The following is a 20,258-nucleotide window of genomic DNA, read 5'->3' on the forward strand; positions in this document are numbered from 1 at the left end:
CAAAGACGCAATCCTAAGGCCACCAAAACGTATCCCCTCAACGCCTTGGCTGCATCTAGAAATTCTGTCCATAAAAGTTATGAAAAGAATTGGTGACAAAGGGCAACCTTGGCGGAGTCCAACCGTCACTGGAAACAAGTCCGACTTACTGTCGGCAATGTGGACCAAGCTCTGACACTGGTCATACAGGGACCTAACAGCCTGTATCAACGGGCCTGGTACCCCATACTCCCGGGGTACCCCCCACAGAACTCCCCGAGGGACACTGTCGAACGCCTTCTCCAAGTTCGCAAAGCACATGTAGACTAGTTGGGTGAACTCCCATGCACCCTCCAGGACCCTGCTGAGGGTGTAGAGCTGCTCCAGTGTTCCACGGCCAGGACGAAAACCACACTGCTCTTCCTGAATCCGAGGTTTGACTATGCGACGGACCCTCCTCTCCAGAAACCCCAAATAGACCTTACCAGGGAGGCTTAAGAGTGTGACTCCCCTATAGTTGGAACACACTCTGCGGTCCCCCTTTTTGAATAGGGGGACCGCCACCCCGGTCTGCCAATCCAGTGGAACTGCCCCCAATGTCCATGCAACAGGAAAAAAGGTCACCCAGTTTCACAAACAAACAAAAATGAACTATGGAAGACAACAAAAGGGGTCTAATCTAAATCCTAATCTATCATTCTGGGTTTGCTTTGCCTGGCAATGCCATTGTTGCCATGCTATTGCCAAGTACCCCTAATTAGTCCGCTGACAAGCTTCGCTCCAGATACACTCGGCAGGTAATAAGGACAACTCGGTAACTGCTCAAATGGTAGCCAGATTGGAACAATCAGGCAAGCACCATCAGGCAGGTCCTATGCAAACACAAACAGTGGAGGAGTGGCCAAAGTCCTGACAGGATTCATGTTGCCATTACAATTGCCATGGACACCGTTTCTGCCTGGGCTTCTAAATCAGGTCATATAAACACGAAGTGAAATTACAACTGAAAAAGTAAAAAACATTGACTGTATTGAATGATGAAGACACAGAAAGATATGAAGAAAGAAATTATAGAGGTATAAATATGAGAAGGTAGCTAAAACTGCTATTTGCTATATTTCAAATAGTCAAGCACATAGGCATAGAGGAGAAACCAAAAGAAGGACAGAGAGATGGGCTATGGAGGAGGAGGGAGCGATAAATGAGTAGGGAGGGCTAATGGAGGCAGGAAGCATGACAGAGAGACTGAGAGAAAGACGCACAGCAGAGAGAGAAGAGACGAGCAGAGTGAGAGTAGAGGAGGAGAAGATCGGAGAGGGTTAGGTTCAGCATAGTCTGTATCTCCAATGTTTGCTCCAGCCTCTCTCGCTGCATGCCTTCTGCTCTTTAATTTTACATTCTAAAGGAATCAACAGCACACTGTAAAATATTTATTGATGGAAAACTAGATAAAGCTCATCATTACCTGTGGGCAGCCTGATACCCTGGGCGACAGTTATTACAAAGCTACACAGAGAAGGATCGTACTTCACCAGCTCTCCGGAACACAGACAAACTCTCTCATTCTGAAGAGGTAATCTAACACATGACACAATCATAACCACTTTGTTGCTGGTTTGCATGTGTGGCATGAAACCACTGGAAAAATATATACATTATGCTTTTCATAAACACAGCATGTTGATAGGTTGAATATGTGAGCCAGGATTTTACACAGTGATTTTTTCTCTGGAAAATATTTGACCAAAGGAACAAAAGTCTTACGAGATAATTCCCAGCGCAGTTTATTAGATCTTACAGAGATAGGCTCCCTGACTCAGACCACTCCTACTGAAAACCAATCAGACTGAAGCAGCAATTATCATAACCAGTACAATCACCAGTTCTCTCATTTCTGCTGGTGAGCAAAAAAATGCTTTGTTTGGTCAAAAATGACATATCAAACAACAACAAAAAAACTATTACTTTGATTTTAGTTTAGCGTTCCAACGGATTTCAGTACTGTACAAGTCTCACATTTTTACAGTTAGAGTAACTCCACATTGTCCTACCCTTCTTCCATATTTTACTCCACTTCCTTTGAAGCATCTACAAACCGCATCACATGCTTAACACCTACAGTGTAAAATACTCTAAAGTCTACAACACCAATCAATTAACCAGAGAATTTTCTCTTCTCTCACTTTCATCAGTGATCCACTGTTCAAATACTGAAAGTCTACTATTTTCTAATTTTTATTGAATATCTCAAAACAAAGAACCTCCAACATTTTTACTCATCAACCAACGACATGGACTTTGATTTACTTACCGTCACACTGAGCAGCACTAAAGCTAAGTTAAAGCTATGTTTAAATTAAAGCTAAGCTCAATGAGAATGGGAGGAAGTTTCCCATTGACTTGAACTAGCTTTTTGTACCGATTCAATTTCTGTATATTAGCTAGGGCTAGTATTTGCTTCCAAGCAGCTAACTGTGCAAAAGCTTCCCTGACTGCCTGGTTAAACAGTTTTGTGGACCAAATTCCAGCTGCTTTCCAGGCTTCATCAGTTCCAGACAGTAAGTGTAAAACACCCATACAGAACTACATAAACAAGCCCATTACACTGCATTTCACTTGCCTTGGAGGGCTAAACTCAGAACTGTGTCCCAGTTGCATGTATAAAATTGATGAACTTCGCTAATTGTGCTCAGTAGGCAGTACAACTACTGTACACTAAACACTAATTGCCCTGTTAACAGTCATGTTAGATTTTAAACCCACTGTTGTTGGGAAACTTAATCGTGTTTGGGTTAGGTGTTTGGTTTGAGGGAAGGTATTAGTAGATACATTTTATAGACAAATTTTATACCACATCACAGATAGGTCATACTCATTATCTGGAGTATTATTTAAGATGGAAACAATGGGACACACCATCTGAATCGAATAGCTATTAAAACATTTTACATGAGTGCATTGGAACTTCCAATCGTTTAAATAAAAGATTTCTTAGGTCACCAACATAAAGAAATATTTAGAATTTCTCAGTTATTCTAGTTTATACCTTAGACCCATGTTTTGATAAAGCAAAGGTAATAAATATCTAAAGATACAAGAAATGTATAAAAGTATAAATAGAGTCATTCAGAATACACAAACAATCTTATTTAAAAATATAATCCTGGCATTCATAAGTAATGCATTCATGTTCAAACTAGTCAGCAAGTATATAATATACTCAACTCAGACAGTGTGCAGACAAGTAGTTCACAGTTTTCGCTGCTAATTTGCTGAACAACATATGATGGGAAGCATCAAAGACAGAGCAGGGCAACTAAAACTGATTAAACAGGCACTCTTCATACACACAAACAACTCTGTAACCACTCACAGATACGCATCTAAGTAGCACAGAGGTGTCAGGATGATGGCTGAGCTTTAATTGGACTGCGAACATCTGATGCAACAGCCAGACCACAGGATAACCATCTACTTCAAGGTGACCCACATATTTCTTTCTTTCTATGTCTCCACAGGATCTGAATGGGAGTAGAGGCTAGTCACAGGGGAAGTGATGGCTGGGGGACATAACACAATTCTCTGCCTTCCTTACTGCTTCTTCCACCATTTATAAAGTATTAAGACAACTATCCCATGTCTACAAGTAAAGGACTCTGGTGATCCAGATGTTATCAAAGGAGTTGCCATGACCCACATCAGGGTCTCTAGCCTTTGGTTCCACATTTGGACAAAGGGGCTCTGAAGAGGGAACTGAATCGAGTCTGCCGGAGCAAACACACAAGCTTGCACTCGCTCTCTCTAGCGGTTTTAAAATGTTTTCGTCTTTGATGTTCTCTGGAATTTTACACTTGCAACCTGAAGAGGTAAATATCAGGATCTCAAGATAGATAAGTGTAAACACATCCCTGGATAACAGGGATTGGTGGAGAGAGGAGGATTGTTTTGGAACTGACATTATTTTCACCCGGCGATGACAACAGTTCAAACACAAAAGGACAATGACAAGACTGAGCTTTGTATGAAAGAAACCATTGATTTTAGTGCACTGCACTGATGCAGCAAAGCACATGCCTTTTGAGGGCTGGGTGTGTGCTGCTTCTGGGCTTGCAAAGTGACTTTTCTCTTTATACCAGAATATTCAGCATCCTTAAATGTAAAGATCAATTAAGAATCTCAGAATTCTGTAGATTATATTAGACTTATAATAAGAAACTGCTGTAGATCCAAGGGACACAATGGAAATGACCTCAAAGTTACAACATAGGGGGATGAGGTGACTTGCTCCAATAGGATCCTTGAGGCGACTGACAGCTGAGTCGGAGATGACACAGATGGAAGTAAGCGGTGAGTTGAAGCCTGATATCACACCTGTGCTCACTTGTCTTCAGTCCAAACCACAAGGGAACAAGGTCTGCTCATTGTGTTCTCTAGTGTTCCGTTCACTGATGCAGGGAAATTTTTTTTATCAAACTTTATAGAATAATATATACTGTTCAGATGATCCCAGTTTCTGGGCTACCTATGTGGTAGAGGATATTTCTGATGATGCATGAAAACAGTAAAAGGCTTTAAATGGAACTGCAAATTATTGTGGAAAAGCCCTGGGTTTATACAGCATGTTTAATTAATCTCAACACCACAATTCAGATTCTTCAGAGTCTTCTTTGTACAGCTACGTCCAAAATTATACATACCCCTGGCAGACTGCCTTTTTTCCGATGTTTCCTTTGGAATTTGATGGTTTATCTTTGGTGATGAGCTCAAAATCTTTGAGGTTGGAGGACTTCCTTGCCATCATAAATCATAATCTTTAGCTCCCTCCCCAGATTCTCATTAGATTAAAGTCCAAAAAAAACCATGTTGGTAAAACAAAAAGAAATTAAGATCAATTTAAAGCTAAATCTGGAAGGGGTTTGAATATTCTGGGCTTAACTGCAGATATAAGTGACAGATGAGGCTTGCCTTGTGACTGAATATTGATTTCAAAGACTTATTTTTAGGGTTAGTTTTGTTTTAGCAAAATGAAAGTTTTCTTAGGTCACCAATATAAAGAAATATTTAGAATTGTCTCAATTATTCTAGTTTATACCTTAGGCCCATGTTTAGATAAGCAAAGGTGATAAATATACCCTGCCTCCTGCCCATAGACTGCTGGAGATACACACCAGCGTTTCTACCACTTTTGAAGAAGTGGTAGAAAATGACTGACTGACTGATAAAATGAAAGTCGGATTTTATTTATTTAATAAGCGGTTGGTTTTTGAGGTGGGATTGTGTGGGGAACTTATGAGTAGTAAATATCTAGCCCGCATTAAATGGTAAATTGACTGAATTTATATAGCGCTTTTCCAGTCATTCTAACATCTCAAAGAACATTACACTAGAGCCATATTCACCCAATCATACTCCCAAACACACATACATTCCTATATCGACATGCAGATCAACAGGCAACTAAGGATTCAGTGCCTTGCCCAGGTGCCCATAGACATGTGGCAGAAGAAAACTGAAAATTGAACCCGCAACCTTTGGATTGCAGGGCGACTACTCTTCTCAACGGGCCACAATTGCCCACAACAGCAATCAATGTATATAAATCAAGAATTTACAATAAAACATTTAAGCATTGTAAGAGCACACGTTATAGCCCTAATTTCTCCAAACATTCATGTTGTTACATGTTAATGTTTGTATAGTAGCTACTCAGTGGATACTGCCAACTGTTATAACCACGTCACTATTAGGTCTCTGCCATGCAATTCAATGATGTAGGATGATCGGTGTCATTAAGTAACACTGCAGTCTGTCCTTCTGATGAATTTGACACTATAGCATATACACGGAGCACCAGCTGAACCAGGCTGCCATGTATTTTTTAGACTTCAACATGTGTAGGAACTTGATGAAATCCTATTCTTAATCTATGAGGTGCAATTTGTTGATGGACCCCTGTTGCCAGCAGTAGCAACTTTAGCTATTCTGTAAACATTTTTCACAAGGTTTAGTGTGTTCATACTTGAGAAAACCAGAACTGCAGTCTCTGCTCTAATTCATCTCAAAGGTGTTCAAGAAGGTCAGGTCTTTGTGTAGGTCAGTCAAGATTCTCCACACCAAATGTTACACACCTGCAGCCATGGAAATGATTAGAACACTAGAATTCACTGATTTGGTGGAGGACTACTTTTGGCAACATAGTGTACATACCTTAAATCTATGAAATTTACTTAACTGCCACTCACTGTTTCAAGCAGTGAGCCATAGGTAGAGCTGGGTAATACGGACCAAAAATACAGACCCCAATATTATTGTTTGTGTTAAACTATATCAGTGATAATCACGATACAGTTTTAAATGAACAATTCGGTTTTAAGACAGCATTTGTTTTATTACAAACTTAAATAACAAATTAAAATTAAACTTATAAATTGATAAGATTTGTTTTAAAAAATTGCAAAAATACAAACTAAATACACATAAATACACAATTTCCTTGAGCGAATGGGAAATTAGGAATTTCAAGCAAAAAATATACATTGTTAACTAGCTATATGTTGATGTACTGATGTACATTTACATTAAGACTCAAATATGTTTCAGCTTAAGCATAAAATAATGCATAGAGTTTATAACACCTTGGAAAATGATCTACTGGTTGCTCCAAATAGTTAACTGGTGCCTCCACATAAAGCCTGATAAGTTGTACCTGTCTGTAAATTATATAGTGCACCTTTATAATAATGTTTCTGGACAATTATGAAAATTGTTTTAATGGCCATCACTACCCGCTGGTTTTACCTTATGTTGTGCCACCCTGTGTAGACACTCTTTCTGCACTGATGAAGAACTGTTGTATTGATACCCATAATAAATTAACTCATGTGGTAGGGAAGAAATGGCTCCAGGTTTCAATAAATAGCACGGTAGTGGTTTATTGCTAATATAGTAAGTATCACTGTTTCAAAATAAAATGACCATTCAAATGTTTTGTTTCAGACACCTTTGCTGCAGATGGAAACAGAGGGCAGTGAAAGTACATCCTGGTGTTCTAAAATCCACCAGGTCTCACTATAAATAGTATGTGTTTTAGACTACACTTATATTGCCTATTTGTCTTCCCCCTCTCTCTACCCCACTTCCTGCCTGCCTAACTTTGTAACAAAAAAAAGGCCTCTAGCACCACTGAAAATAAAAAAAATCTTAAGTGGAGACACAAGACTGAGTCACCCTTTAAGCTCAGGACCTGTTGTTATGTTACAATAAGAAAAAATAACTTATTTTATACACACTAATGACTGAAAGGACTGCAAGATTGGAGCACCATATGCTACATGATCGCTAGTCAGAAGAATTATCTGCAGTGTTTCGCATCTAATCAAGGTCTCTGTGTGTGCAAACCTCTCTCCAGGTCACTTCTTACTGGCAGGATAATGCACAAAGCTGAAGTGGTGATGTCTGTCGCTACAATGAGAAACATGACTGTTCACGACACACCTGACCTCTGTGACCTCGACCTGACTTCCTCTGAAGCCATTTATCCTATCACCTTCCAGGTATTTTTTTTAGCTTGGCCCATAGGATAAAGTTAAGCTTCTTAACAGGGAACTATATCCTATATTAGCATGAGATTGCTTAGTAAACAAAATGTAAGAAATATGGAATCTGGTATTCCTTAATAACCAAAGACTGAATTTTCACCATGTGACTTCTATTGGAAGGTTTCCTTGACAAGCTTTCTGGTTTTGGAGATCATGTTGGGCCTAAGCTCCAATCTCACGGTGCTGGTCCTCTACTGCGTGAAACAGAACCTCATCAGCTCCGTTTCCAATATCATCACCATGAACCTGCACGTGGTGGACGTGTTGGTGAGCTCTCCTTTCCATTAATTCCAATTTTTTTTTAAACATAAACCTAATAACATGGTTCAAGATAAACATTTCAGCTGCTACACTAACCCAATCTCAGCACAAATCACCATCACTTCCATCTGGATTACATCAAATCATCTTTCTGTTTCATCTGCTATGTTTAACTTTAGCATTTTGTCAACTTAAATGCAAAGTTAACAAATTCCCTTCTAGTATTACTGCAAGGGTATAACTAACTACATTTACCAGCCACTTTATTAGGAACACCTGTCTTCACAACTTTGAACTTCAACAAGATGACTTTTTGAAGTTCAACGTGAGCATCAGAATGAAGAAGAAATGGGATTTAAGCGACTTTGAATGTGGCAAGATTGTTGGTTGGGATTTTCACACACAACTTTGCATAAGGTTTACAGAGAATGGTCTGAAAAAGAATGGGCCGACAGAAAGGCAAGAACAGCTTAAATTACCATTGGTTGCAACCAGGATATGTGGAGAACCATATCTAAAATCTTCAAGATGGACAATATTAGCCATATAACACATCGGGTGTCTCTTCTATCAGCTAAGAACAGGAAACTGGAGAATAACAGGTTGGAAAAACACTGCCTGGTCAGATGAGTCTTGATTTTAGCTGCAACATTCAGATGGTCAGGTCAGAATTAGATGTAAACAACATGAAATCATGGATCCACCCCGCCTAGTATAAACTGTTCAGGCTTTAGATGGTAGTGTCATGGCGTGGGATATCTTCAAACCCCGTACTAGCAAGGTGTACCCCATAAAGTAGCCGATAAGTGCATGTTTATTTGCACAAATACCAAAACATTTTATCATTAATAATAGCAATCATATCAAATGGCTGCAAATGCAGAAGGACCTGATTCACTGAGAAGAAACATGCAAAGGCACAACAGGCTGTGATTATAAGAGAAGCAACTCCAAAGACATGTACTGTATTGTTTTTGGCAAAGGACAAAATAAAATGAGACTTCCTAGAGTTCTAAGCAACCTGTTTAATATTGATTGCTCAGTGATAGTATGGCTTTTTTTTTTTAATGAATAAGAGTTAGAGCAGAGACCTGCTGATCACTCATCAGTGCCAATCAAGAAAAAATGGGCTGATTTCAGTCTCTAGGTGATTGATTGGTGCATCTCTTGCATTTAAGTCTGAATAACCCAATAATGTAGTTTATTCAGTTTTTGATGCTCATGTCCACTCAGCTGAGCAACAGCAGGAAATACAATGTATAGATCATAACTGATAACCTTTCCAGTTATTAATATTTGGTCCAAAGCCTCTTTTCTTGTCAGTACAGGTACTAAACTGTTTTGAACAAACGAGGTAAAACCATATTTTGGATGTGATGTGAATTCCTTTCCTATTTCAGGTGTGTGTAGGCTGCATCCCGCTGACATCTGTGGTGATCCTACTTCCTTTGGAGGCAGACACAGCTTTGATCAGCTGCTTCCATGAGGCGTGTGTGTCCTTTGCAAGTGTGGCTACTGCTGCAAACGTCCTGGCCATCACTGTGGACCGCTATGATATCTCAGTGCGACCAGCAAACCGTGTGCTAACAATGGGTCGAGCTGTTGCTCTGCTGGGATCTATCTGGGCTCTATCCTTTTTCAGTTTTTTGGTTCCATTTATGGAAGTGGGCTTCTTCATCAGATCTGGTTCAGATCATGTAAACCAGACTGCAATAGTGACAGTCTCTCATATGAATGATTATTACTCAGAGCTAGGTTTGTACTATCACCTGCTAGCACAGATCCCCATATTCTTTTTCACAGCTGTAGTAATGCTGGTAACTTATTACAAGATCCTTCAGGCACTTAATATTCGCATTGGGACACGGTTTCAACACAACTTACCCAAAAAAAAGCAAAAAAGCAAAAACACCATCTCTTTGAGGACTACCACGCAAGCAGAGTCAACAGAGGCTTCACAGAGCAGCATCGTAGGCAAGGTTGGTGGAAATGCACCGTTAGGAATGGGGGCATCAGTATCTGTCATAATTGCATTAAGAAGAGCGGTAAAGCGCCACCGGGAGAGAAGGGAGAGGCAGAAACGAGTTTTTAGGATGTCTCTGCTAATCATCTCTACGTTCCTTTTCTGCTGGACTCCAATAACTGCTCTTAACACAATTATCCTCAGCACTGGTCCCAGTGATGTGACGGTACGCCTTCGGCTTGGTTTTCTGGTGATGGCGTATGGAACCACTATCTTTCATCCTCTTCTGTACGCTTTCACTCGGCAAAAGTTCCAAAAAGTTCTCAAGAGTAAGATGAAGAAGAGGGTTGTGTCTGTAGTGGAAGCAGAACCAACACCAAACAATGTGGTCATCCATAACTCCTGGATCGACCCTAGGAGAAACAAGAAGGTCACATTCGAGGACATTGAGGCCAGACAAAAATGTCTGTTCTCACAGGAAGCAGAGTGACTAATTTAAATATGTCAACAATCCAGTCTGCATAAAGAAAAGTGAATGAACTAAAACATGTGGATAGACTGGAGGGTTTTAATCAAATAGAGGAGTGGAAAGGAAAAAGCAGTGAATAAAAAGGTGGGAAACTTTGTGTACATGAAGCTGAAACCAAGGTTGACATATGCACATTTCCTTTGTAACTGACTGAATGAATGCTAAAATGATGGCCTCATTAAGAATAAAGGGATTGGTATGACAATAAAAGGAGTTTTATCTTTATAAGCAAGAAGTTAAAGGTGAAGTACCACTTGTTGAAGGTCTTTCTATCAGAGGAAAAAAATAAGTAAAGGTAACTTAGTGGTATTTATTGTAGACTGTTGTGGACTTGAAAATAGACTTTATTGTTGCAACGCTGTATTTAAGCAGTAGGTCATGTTGCTCAGTGCTTAATGTAATACAGTATGAGACAAAGAATCAGAGAACACTTGATGGGTACAGGATACAGCATTTGTCAGGATTGCTGTGTCTGCCATTTCCTCCCGACTGACTGAAAGAAGGGACACAGTGCATCAAAAGAACAAGCATTTGACTATCTGTGCAACGTCTACTCTGTTCTTTTTATTTCTGTTTGCAAAAAACGATTGTTTATTTAAATGTTGAGAAGCTGAGTCTAATTACAAGCTGAACCCACAGAGCCCAAGTATGGTTAAACTGACACCAGATGGTGCAGTGTTTCCCCTAGGACTGTCATCTTAACAAACCCTTTCTTATTCTTTATGTGTCTATGTACACTGAACAAAAATAATAAACGCAACACTTTTGTTTTTGTTTTTCTCCCCTACATCGTTTTTAAAAATAATATTGTACAGACGTGAAGTTTTTCAGAAAAGTTTTCATCCAAACCAACCCACAGAAATACGCCACTGAGTGTTGTGTTAAACACTCCAGACACATAGGGGGCAGTGTACAGCAAAAACAAAACCTATGTCAGCCAATCAGAATCATTCAAAACAATCACGACTTCCTGTTAGGTATAAAACATGGTTGGCTGGAGGTTTGTTTGTGTGGACAGAAAAAGAAGTTTTAGAATATAAAGCTGATAAAACACAAGATAGTGTCAATTGGGATTTGTTTATCATCGACTTTTACTCCACTGTACGACCGAGTCTCTAAACAATGGTCGCTGCAATATTTGTCGCAGAGAGTGATGCGTCGAACCATAAAAGTACGTTTGATCATGGACACACGCAGGCTAAAAAAACGAGTTTTTATAAATCTTCACTTTGGCAGGAGTTCTCAGAATTATTTGTTTTTAGTTATGTAAAACAGAGTTAATGTGTGGATGAACGGCCAAAACACAAAAAGTTATTCGTTTTCCCAGATATCTGCCTACGTGTGGCTCCGTGTTGGTCCACCCCTCTTCAATGGCTGTGCGAAGTTGATGGATATTGACAGGAACTGGAACACGCTGTCGTATATGCCGATCTAGAACATCCCAAACATGCTCAATGGGTAACATGTCTGGTAAGTATGCTGGCCATGCAAAAACTTTCAGCTTCCGGGAATTATATACAGATCCTTGCAACATGGGGCAAGGATCTGTACATAATGCTGCAACAAGAGGTGATGGTCGTGGATGAATGGCACAACAATGGGCCTCATGATCTTGTCACGGTTTCTCTGTGCATTGAAAATGCCTAAGATAAAATCTACCTGTGTTTGATGTCCATGACATACGCCTGCTCATACCATAACCCCGCCGGCACCATGGGCCACTTGATCCACCACGTGACACCAGCAAACCGTTCACCCACACAACGCCACACATGCTGTCTGCCATCTGCCCTGAACAATGAAAACCGGGATTCATCCGTGAAGAGCACACCTCCCCGCTGTGCCCGACGCCATCAAATGTGAGCTTTTGCCCACTCAAGTTGGTTACGACGATGAACTGCAGTCAGGTCGAGACCCCGATGCATGCAGATGAGTTTCCCTGAGATGGTTTCTGACAGTTTGTGCAGAAATTCTTTGGTTGTGCAAACCGACTGTTTCAGCAGCTGTCCGGGTGTCTCAGACGATCTTGGAGGTGAACATGTTGGATGTGGAAGATCTGGTTTGGTGCGGTTACACGTGGTCTGCGATTGTGAGGAAGGTTGGATGTACTGGCAAATTCTCTGAAACGCCAGACAGATTTGTGAACAATATTTGAGAGAAATGGTTATTTTGTGTATATAGGCAATGTTCAGCTCATGAAAACTGGGGTCAAAAACAAAAGTGTTGCGTTTATATTTTCTTCCCTGTATATTTATATCCATCTTTCAGTCAATATCTAACTATCTTTTCACTTATGTAGATCTTTCTATCTTTACCCTTATGTTTTTCTCCATCGGTCCATCTTTTTCTTAATTACATTGTGAATTTTCATGTCATTATTATGCAGTCTATTCCATGTCTATTCAGTGATACCCAGTCAAAACATTGACTGGGTGTCATTTTATACGGGAAACTGCTTTAACCATGAGTATTTTGCTTTTGTTTGCCAAGAGTTAAAACCCTCTTTCGTTTTTCATCTCTTTTTAAACAAACAAAGAGCGGTATAGGTGTTGCACCAGCTTGAGTTACAGTTCAGCCCATTGAAAGCAATATTCAAATTTTGCCAACATGTTTCTCCCCTGCGATGGACTGGCGACCTGTCTAGGGTGTACCCCGCCTCTCGCCCATAGAATGCTGGAGATAGACACCAGCTTCCCCGCAACCCACTATGGAATAAGCGGTAGAAAATGACTGTTTCTGCTGAGTAAAAGTAAAATACAGATTTTGGAGCATTCCTTCCAGAGTCCAGACTTGAATGAGACAGATAATCTGTGAAATGAGCTAAAGATTAAGGTGATGGCAAGGAAAGATGGCAAAGACTATCCCATTGTTCTGTTATGATCTCATTCTGCAGTATAATCCTCTTTTATTTTGGAAGTAAAAGCACTCATATTGGTTCATATTGTATATGTGTATGCATATGTGTTCCACCCTCCTTTGACCCACTGGACCCACAGCTGTCCAGTAACACCTCAAATTTTTTATCTTCCACCTCAGCCCTAGACCCTTCTGCTTCTACATGTTTGCCTTCAACCATATCAGAAGATGCTGATGCTTCCTTTGCTTCCCCCTTCCACCTGTGTCTCACAAGAAGTCAAGTGAAGATGCAACTGGACTGAATTGGAATAAGGCTGCAGGTCCAGATCATGTCAGCCCTAGAGTCGTGAAGGCCTGTACAGAGCAGCTATGTGGGATTCTGCAGCACCTCCTCAACCTTAGCCTGGCCCAGAAGAAGGTTCCGGTGTTGTGGAAGACCTCCTGTCTTGTTCCAGTACCAAAGAAAACTCACCCATCAGTCCTCAATGACTATAGACCTATTGCCCTGACATCCCACATCATGAAGGTACTAGAGAGACTCCTGTTGGGCCACCTGAGTAAGCAAACAGTAAACCATCAGGACCCCCTTCAGTTTGCTTATCGCTGTGGAGTTGGAGTTGAAGATGCCATCATACACCTGCTTCAACAAACCCACTGTCATCTGGACAAAGCCAGCAGCACTGTGAGGATCATGTTCTTTGATTTCTCCAGTGCATTTAATACAATCCAACCTGATCTGCTTTGTCAGAAACTCCAGAAGACTCAGGTGGAGGCCTCAACAATCTCCTGGATCAAAGACTACCTGACAAACAGACCACAGTTTGTGAGACTGAAGGGTTGTGAGTCTAACCAGGTAGTCAGCAGCACAGGAGCACCACAGGGGACTGTACTCTCACCATTCCTTTTCACTCTGTACACCTCAGACTTCCAGTACAAGACAGACTCCTGTCATCTGCAGAAATACTCAGATGATTCTGCAGTTGTGGGGTGGATCAGAGATGGACAAGAAGCTGAGTACAGGAAGGTGGTGGACTGCTTTGTGGCATGGTGTGGAAACAATCATCTCATTTTGAATGTGACTAAAACAAAGGAGATGATTGTAGATTTTAAGAGAAACAGGAATAAGTCAAAAACTATTTATATCATGGGAGAAGAAGTGGAGGTGGTGGAGGAGTATAAATACCTTGGTGTTCACCTGGACAACACACTAGAGTGGAGATGCAACTGTGAAGCCATCTACAAGAAGGGACAGAGAGCAGACTGTACTTCTTGAGGAAGCTTAGGTCCTTTGGTTTTTGCAACAATATGCTGCATATCTTCTATAAGTCTGTTGTGGAGAGTGTAATCTCTTCTGCCATCATCTGCTGGGGAAGCAGCATCAGAGCCAGGGACTTAAAGCTCAACAAGCTGATAAAGAAGGCTGGTTCTGTTCTGGGGACTCCTCTGAAACCTCTGGAGATCATTGTGGAAAGACGGATTCTTCATAAAATGAAGAACATTATGGAGAACCCTGAGCATCCTCTTCATGAGACTGTCCTACAACAACAGAGTGTCTTCAGTCAGAGGCTTCTTCAGATCTGCTGTAAGACGGAGCGCTACAGGAGATCCTTCCTGCCCACATCCATCAGCATCTACAACGGCTCTTTGAAGAAACCTACATAATGAGCTACAACAACATTTAATTTCCCTTTGGGATTAATAAAGTATTTTTGAATTGAATTTGATATTCAATTTTTTCATTATAATTTTATTCCCAGTTGCCAACAACTACTGTACATTCCACAAATATCCCTCTATCCCTCTAAGTTGTGGAGGTTTATATCCTAGATACATAATTTTAAAACCAAAAGTAATACTGGTATCGGTTGAATTACTTTATTAACCTCTTTCAAATAATTCTGAACCTTTGGACAACCTGGTAAAATGTAATGATTGGTGGCCGACAGCCACATTTTCTGACAAGAGCTCCCTCTCTCTCCTATTTGTCTTTGATGTATTTTGTTGAAAAGCTGTTCAGATTACAAATACTTTTATATAGTTGTTAAATTATGCCCCTAGTATGTTCAGATTTATATCCCTTGATAAAAAGTTTAATCAGGGGGTTGTATTCATCTCCATCGCTTTGTTTAATTTCGTGGTTGTAGTAATTTCTTAAATGTAAATATCGGTAGAATCTTTTTATATAGTTGTGTTGTTTCATCTGAAAATACACTGCCTGGCCAAAAAAAAGTCGCCACTTGGATTTAACTAAGCAAATAGGTATGATCCTCCCATTGGATAATTACTGCATGTTATGTTTCAGCTGGCAACAAAGTATTTAACCTCAACTGGTGCAATGAGTTGCTTCTCATTTCTTAAACAACCATGTCAAAAGACATATCCTGTGGTCGTGAAAAGAATGTCTGTCTGTTTCAGAAAGGTCAAATCATCAGCATGCATCAAGCAGAGAAAACATCTAAGGAGATTGCAGAAACTACCAAAATTGGGTTAAGAACTGTCCAAAGTATTATTAAAAACTGAAAGGATAGTGGGGACCCATCATCTTCAAGGAAGAAATGTGGCCGGAAAAAAAAACCTGAATGATTGTGATTGGCGATCACTTAAACGTTTGGTGAAATCAAATTGCAGAAAAACAACAGTATGTTTAATAGTGAAAGTAAGAGCATTTCCACACTCAAGGGACTGGGACGGAACAGCTGTGTAGCCTTAAGAAAACCACTTATCAGAGAGGGTAACTGGAAAAAAAAGGCTTCAATTTTCTAGGGAGCATAAAGATTGGACTCTGGAGCAATGGAAGAAGGTCATATGGTCTGACGAGTCCAGATTTACCCTGTTCCAGAGTGATGGGCGCATCAGGGTAAGAAGAGAGGCAGGTGAAGTGATGCACCCATCATGCCTGGTGCCTACTGTACAAGCCTGTGGGGGCAGTACTATGATCTGGGGCTGCAGCTGGTCAGGTCTGGGTTCAGCAATAGTATGTGTTCAAAAAATGAGGTCAGCTGACTACCTGAATATACTGAATGAAAAGTTATTCCATCAGTGGATTTTTTTCTTCCCTGATGGCACAGGCATATTCCAAGATGACAATGCCAGGATTCATCGTGCTCAAATTGTGAAAGTGTGAAAGAGTGCTTCAGGGAGCATGAGACTTCATTCTCACACATGGATTGGCCACCACAGAGTCCAGACCCAATCCCCATTGAGAATCTTTGGAATGTGCTGAAGAAGGCTTTCTGCAGAGGTCAGACTCTACCATCATCAATGCAAGATCTTGGTGAAAAATTAATGCAACACTGGGTGGAAATAAATCTTGTGACATTGCAGTAGCTTATCAAAACAATGCCACAGTGTGTGACCTTTTTTATTTGGTGGCGACTTTTTTTTTAGCCAGGCAGTGTAAACCAGAACTGAAATCTTGAATCTATTAGAACTATTTGGAGTAAATTTTAAATCATATGCACACCAACCCAAAATTCTGATTGCCTTTTGTAGTTTGTACACTTTCGTTCCAGTTAGTGAATATTGATTTTATCCAGGGATTTTCAAATCTATTAATGGATTCTAGGCACTTATTATCTGCCAGAATAGCCTGTATGGAAATATCTGCCATCTTTCTGCATTCAATATCCTTCCATTGAGCTTCATATAGTTGATTGCGCAAGCAAAGCAATGCCCTTATTTGAGCAGATAAAAATTTGTTTTTGAGACATGGTAAACCCCAGCCCACCCGCTCCTTTGATAATGGTAGGTTTTTAAACCGAATACGGGGTCTTCCTCCTTGCTAGATAAATCTCAAAATGGTATTATCCCATTCAATAAAATGTTGCCTTGTCGAGGAGTTTAAGTATCTCGGGGTCTTGTTCACGAGTGAGGGAAGAATGGAGCGGGAGATCGACAGACGGATTGGTGTGGCTGCCACAGTCATGGGGGCGCTGTGCCGGTCCGTTGTGGTGAAGAGAGAGCTGAGCCGAAAAGCAAAGCTCTCGATTTACCGGTCGGTCTACGTTCCTACCCTCACCTATGGCCATGAACTTTGGGTCATGACAAAAAGAACTAGATCCCGGATACAAGCGGCTGAAACGAGCTTCCTCCGTAGGGTGGCCGGGCACTCCCTTAGAGATAGGGTGAGGAGCTCGGCCATCCGGGAGGGGCTCGGAGTAGAGTCGCTGCTCCTCCACATTGAGAGGAGCCAATTGAGTTGGCTCGGGCATCTATACCGGATTCCTCCTGGACGCCTTACTCGGGAGGTGTTCCAGGCACGTCCCACCGGGAGGAGGCCCAGGGGACAGCCCAGGACACGCTGGTTGGACTATGTCTCTCGACTGGCCTGGGAACGCCTTGGGCTCCCCCCGGAGGAGCTGGAGGAGGTGTCTGGGGAGAGGGACGTCTGGGCGTCTCTGCTGAGTCTGCTGCCCCCGCGACCCGGTCCCGGATAAAGCGGAAGTATGAGTAGCTTTTGAGATATTAACCAGGTGCTCCTGGTTGTACAAAAAACAACATTGTTGCCATAGTGACGTTTAATAACAAATGTCCGATAGTAAAAAAGTATCAGCAAAATACCTTTCAGCTGCACAGCATCCGATACCGGAGATGACATCCGTCCAAAAAAAGACAACTTTATCCGCCACAAGAGGTGGGAACTTGACTTCCCAAAAAGGACAATGAAAAGTAACAGAGCTACTCAAACCTGCTGCCACATTGAGCGGCGCAATTCTAAAATAAATGGTAAAAAGACTGAACATATGTAATTTGTTTCCAGTAAGACCACTTAAAGCACTTTACACACAAGAGCCACATTCACCCAATCAGACTCACAAACGTGCACACATTTATACACCGATGCACAGATTGGTAGGCAACTTTGCCCAGGGGCACATTGACATCTGGCAGAAGGAAGCTGGAATCAAACCCACATTCTTTTGGATTGCAAGACGACTCCTCCTCCCGCTGAGCCACAGTCGCCTTTTCTTTCCAGACAGATTTTTGATATTATGTTTTCAAAAAAGGACTCAAATTCTTCAGTACTAGCTGCATTTTTAGACATATAGAGATTATCATTAAACATTTTGAAAACTGTTACTATCAGAAGATGTGATCAGCTTATCCTTTTTGATTGCTGTAATCACCATTTGTTTCTGTAATCACTCAAGTTGTCCAGCCAACATCCTGTTTCTTCTCCAATTTCATAGTAGTTTGTTTTATTACAAATTTCATGAAGATGAAATTTCAATTGGCATATTCTTATAAATCTGATCTGATCAGTTTTCTACCCGTTGTTTTTCCAAGTCATTCATCTGTTTTTCCGGAGTCAGTATTTTTTCCTCTAGCTTCTTTTATTATTTAGAGCTGTAACCGAAACACTTACCCCTAACAAATGCCTTTTAGGGTGTCCCATACAGTACGCAATTTATCCGTAGGCCCAGTATTTACCTCTTTCTTGTTATATCATCTTTTGATGTTGCCCCGAATTGCTCATCCTGCAATATATTGGAGTTTAATTTTAATGTGCCTCGAATGTTTTTTTTTTTTTTTAGTTATATATCTATGTGTAATTCTACTGAAGCACGATCTGTTAAAGCTATTACACCTACAGTATTTCAAAATCCACAACTAAATTAACACTCGATCCAGAGATTAGAAAAAAATCAATTCAGGAATAACCTTTATCGGAGTACAAATAAAATGTAGGTTCCCTTTCCAAAGGGTGCATTAGACTCCAAAAATCAACCAACCAAATTTCCTCTCAAAAAACTGCTGGTACAGATTTATTTCTTGTATTGGAACTTACCCTTGCTCCACTCCTGTCTATATAATTATCTGGAACCTGATTAAAATCTACTTCCATCACAATCTGGCGTTCAGAATGACTCAGTAACTTAATAACATTACGAGTAAAATGTTGTTTCTCCCAATTTGAGGCACACATATTGCATAGTACATATTTAACACCATTTAAAAATTCTTGAAGACATTATCTGTCCTTCAATGTCTTTTTAAACTCATATAATAACACAAAATTCACTTTCTTATTGATAAGTAGCATAACAAGAGTTTTCATCTGATCCATTTGGTCCTTTACGTCTCAGTCCTGGCAATGCCTCAGTGACCACCAAGGGCGTAACTTTGGGTCTAGCATTGGGGGGGTTAAGTTCTCTGCCTAGTTGCTTATTTATTTAATCATTTACTTTTGTAAAAGGAGTCAGGCTAATTTTGCAGTCCCCCTTTAAAAATACATTCTAATGCTTTTATTTACTTAACTTTCCTGTTTTCTTTGCATCTACTTTGCAGTTTTTCTGTTCCACATCAGTTCAGCAATTAATAAAAAGCTTACTTTTACTTCATCTTTTTTCTAACACAGAACCAAATATTTAAAATATTTAGAGCACCTTCAAATTCATGAATGCTGCATTGTGGTGTTTCAAAAGCTTCACAATAATTTGACTTGGATTTAATTTTTTGTTAGTAGTTTAAGTGAAGGATGGAAAATAATAATAATAATAAGTTTATAACTGATGAGAAAACATTTGGCTGAAGCAGATAATGACACATTTTGTGATATTTAGAAAAAACTTTCTGTGCCTCAAATAAATGTACTTCTTTTCTCATCTATGTAAATGATTCTTTTCAATTTTACTCTCTCACTCTCTCCCACATCTGAGGCTCCATTGTCATAATTTCTTACATTTCTAAAAAGAAAACAGCTATAAATTTCCATTAAAATCTTTTTTAATGGAATGGTAACCCCCTAAAACACATTTATTTATTTTTATTATGCTGTGAGCAATCCAAACATTTCATTAAAATATGTTCCTTCTTTCATGAACCTGTTGTTTTACTGCCATCTTTCCAGCCCTTCATTCCACTTAGTCTGTTGTTCTCCACTGAGCCATTAGTTCAGTCTTACCATTAAACACTTTCTGTAAAGAAAAAGGTGTTTAAAATAGAACATGGAGTCTCATCCTGGACCTTTCTTGGACTCTCACCTTTTGTCTTGTTATCAGTACTAATATTACAGTTATTAATACATTTATACATAAAGTGGTATGTAGGTATTACATTGAGTAAAACTGTA

General features: G+C 40.2%; 2 protein-coding genes across 4 annotated transcripts in view; one reads left to right on the top strand and one right to left on the bottom strand.

The window, feature by feature from the left end:
* cog5 (component of oligomeric golgi complex 5) overlaps positions 1-20,258 on the bottom strand; it is a 151,666-nt gene that overhangs the window by 87,746 nt on the left and 43,662 nt on the right. The gene's annotated exons all lie outside the window — the stretch shown is intronic.
* On the top strand, positions 1,265-11,133 carry LOC124882864 (G-protein coupled receptor 22-like). Of its 3 annotated transcripts, XM_047389473.1 has the most exons (6): positions 1,265-1,552; positions 3,498-4,326; positions 6,976-7,056; positions 7,388-7,532; positions 7,698-7,844; positions 9,239-11,133. In XM_047389473.1, exons 4-6 carry the CDS (start codon positions 7,410-7,412, stop codon positions 10,289-10,291), a joined length of 1,323 nt encoding a protein of 440 aa, XP_047245429.1. In that variant the 5' UTR covers positions 1,265-1,552; positions 3,498-4,326; positions 6,976-7,056; positions 7,388-7,409; the 3' UTR covers positions 10,292-11,133. The 3 variants fall into 3 exon arrangements, with proteins under 3 accessions (XP_047245429.1, XP_047245430.1, XP_047245428.1); XM_047389474.1 differs by lacking the exon at positions 6,976-7,056 and having other exon boundaries at positions 3,498-4,319; XM_047389472.1 differs by lacking the exon at positions 6,976-7,056 and having other exon boundaries at positions 9,239-11,132.

Source organism: Girardinichthys multiradiatus, chromosome 17, assembly GCF_021462225.1.
Source record: "Girardinichthys multiradiatus isolate DD_20200921_A chromosome 17, DD_fGirMul_XY1, whole genome shotgun sequence".
Lineage (NCBI taxonomy): Eukaryota > Metazoa > Chordata > Actinopteri > Cyprinodontiformes > Goodeidae > Girardinichthys > Girardinichthys multiradiatus.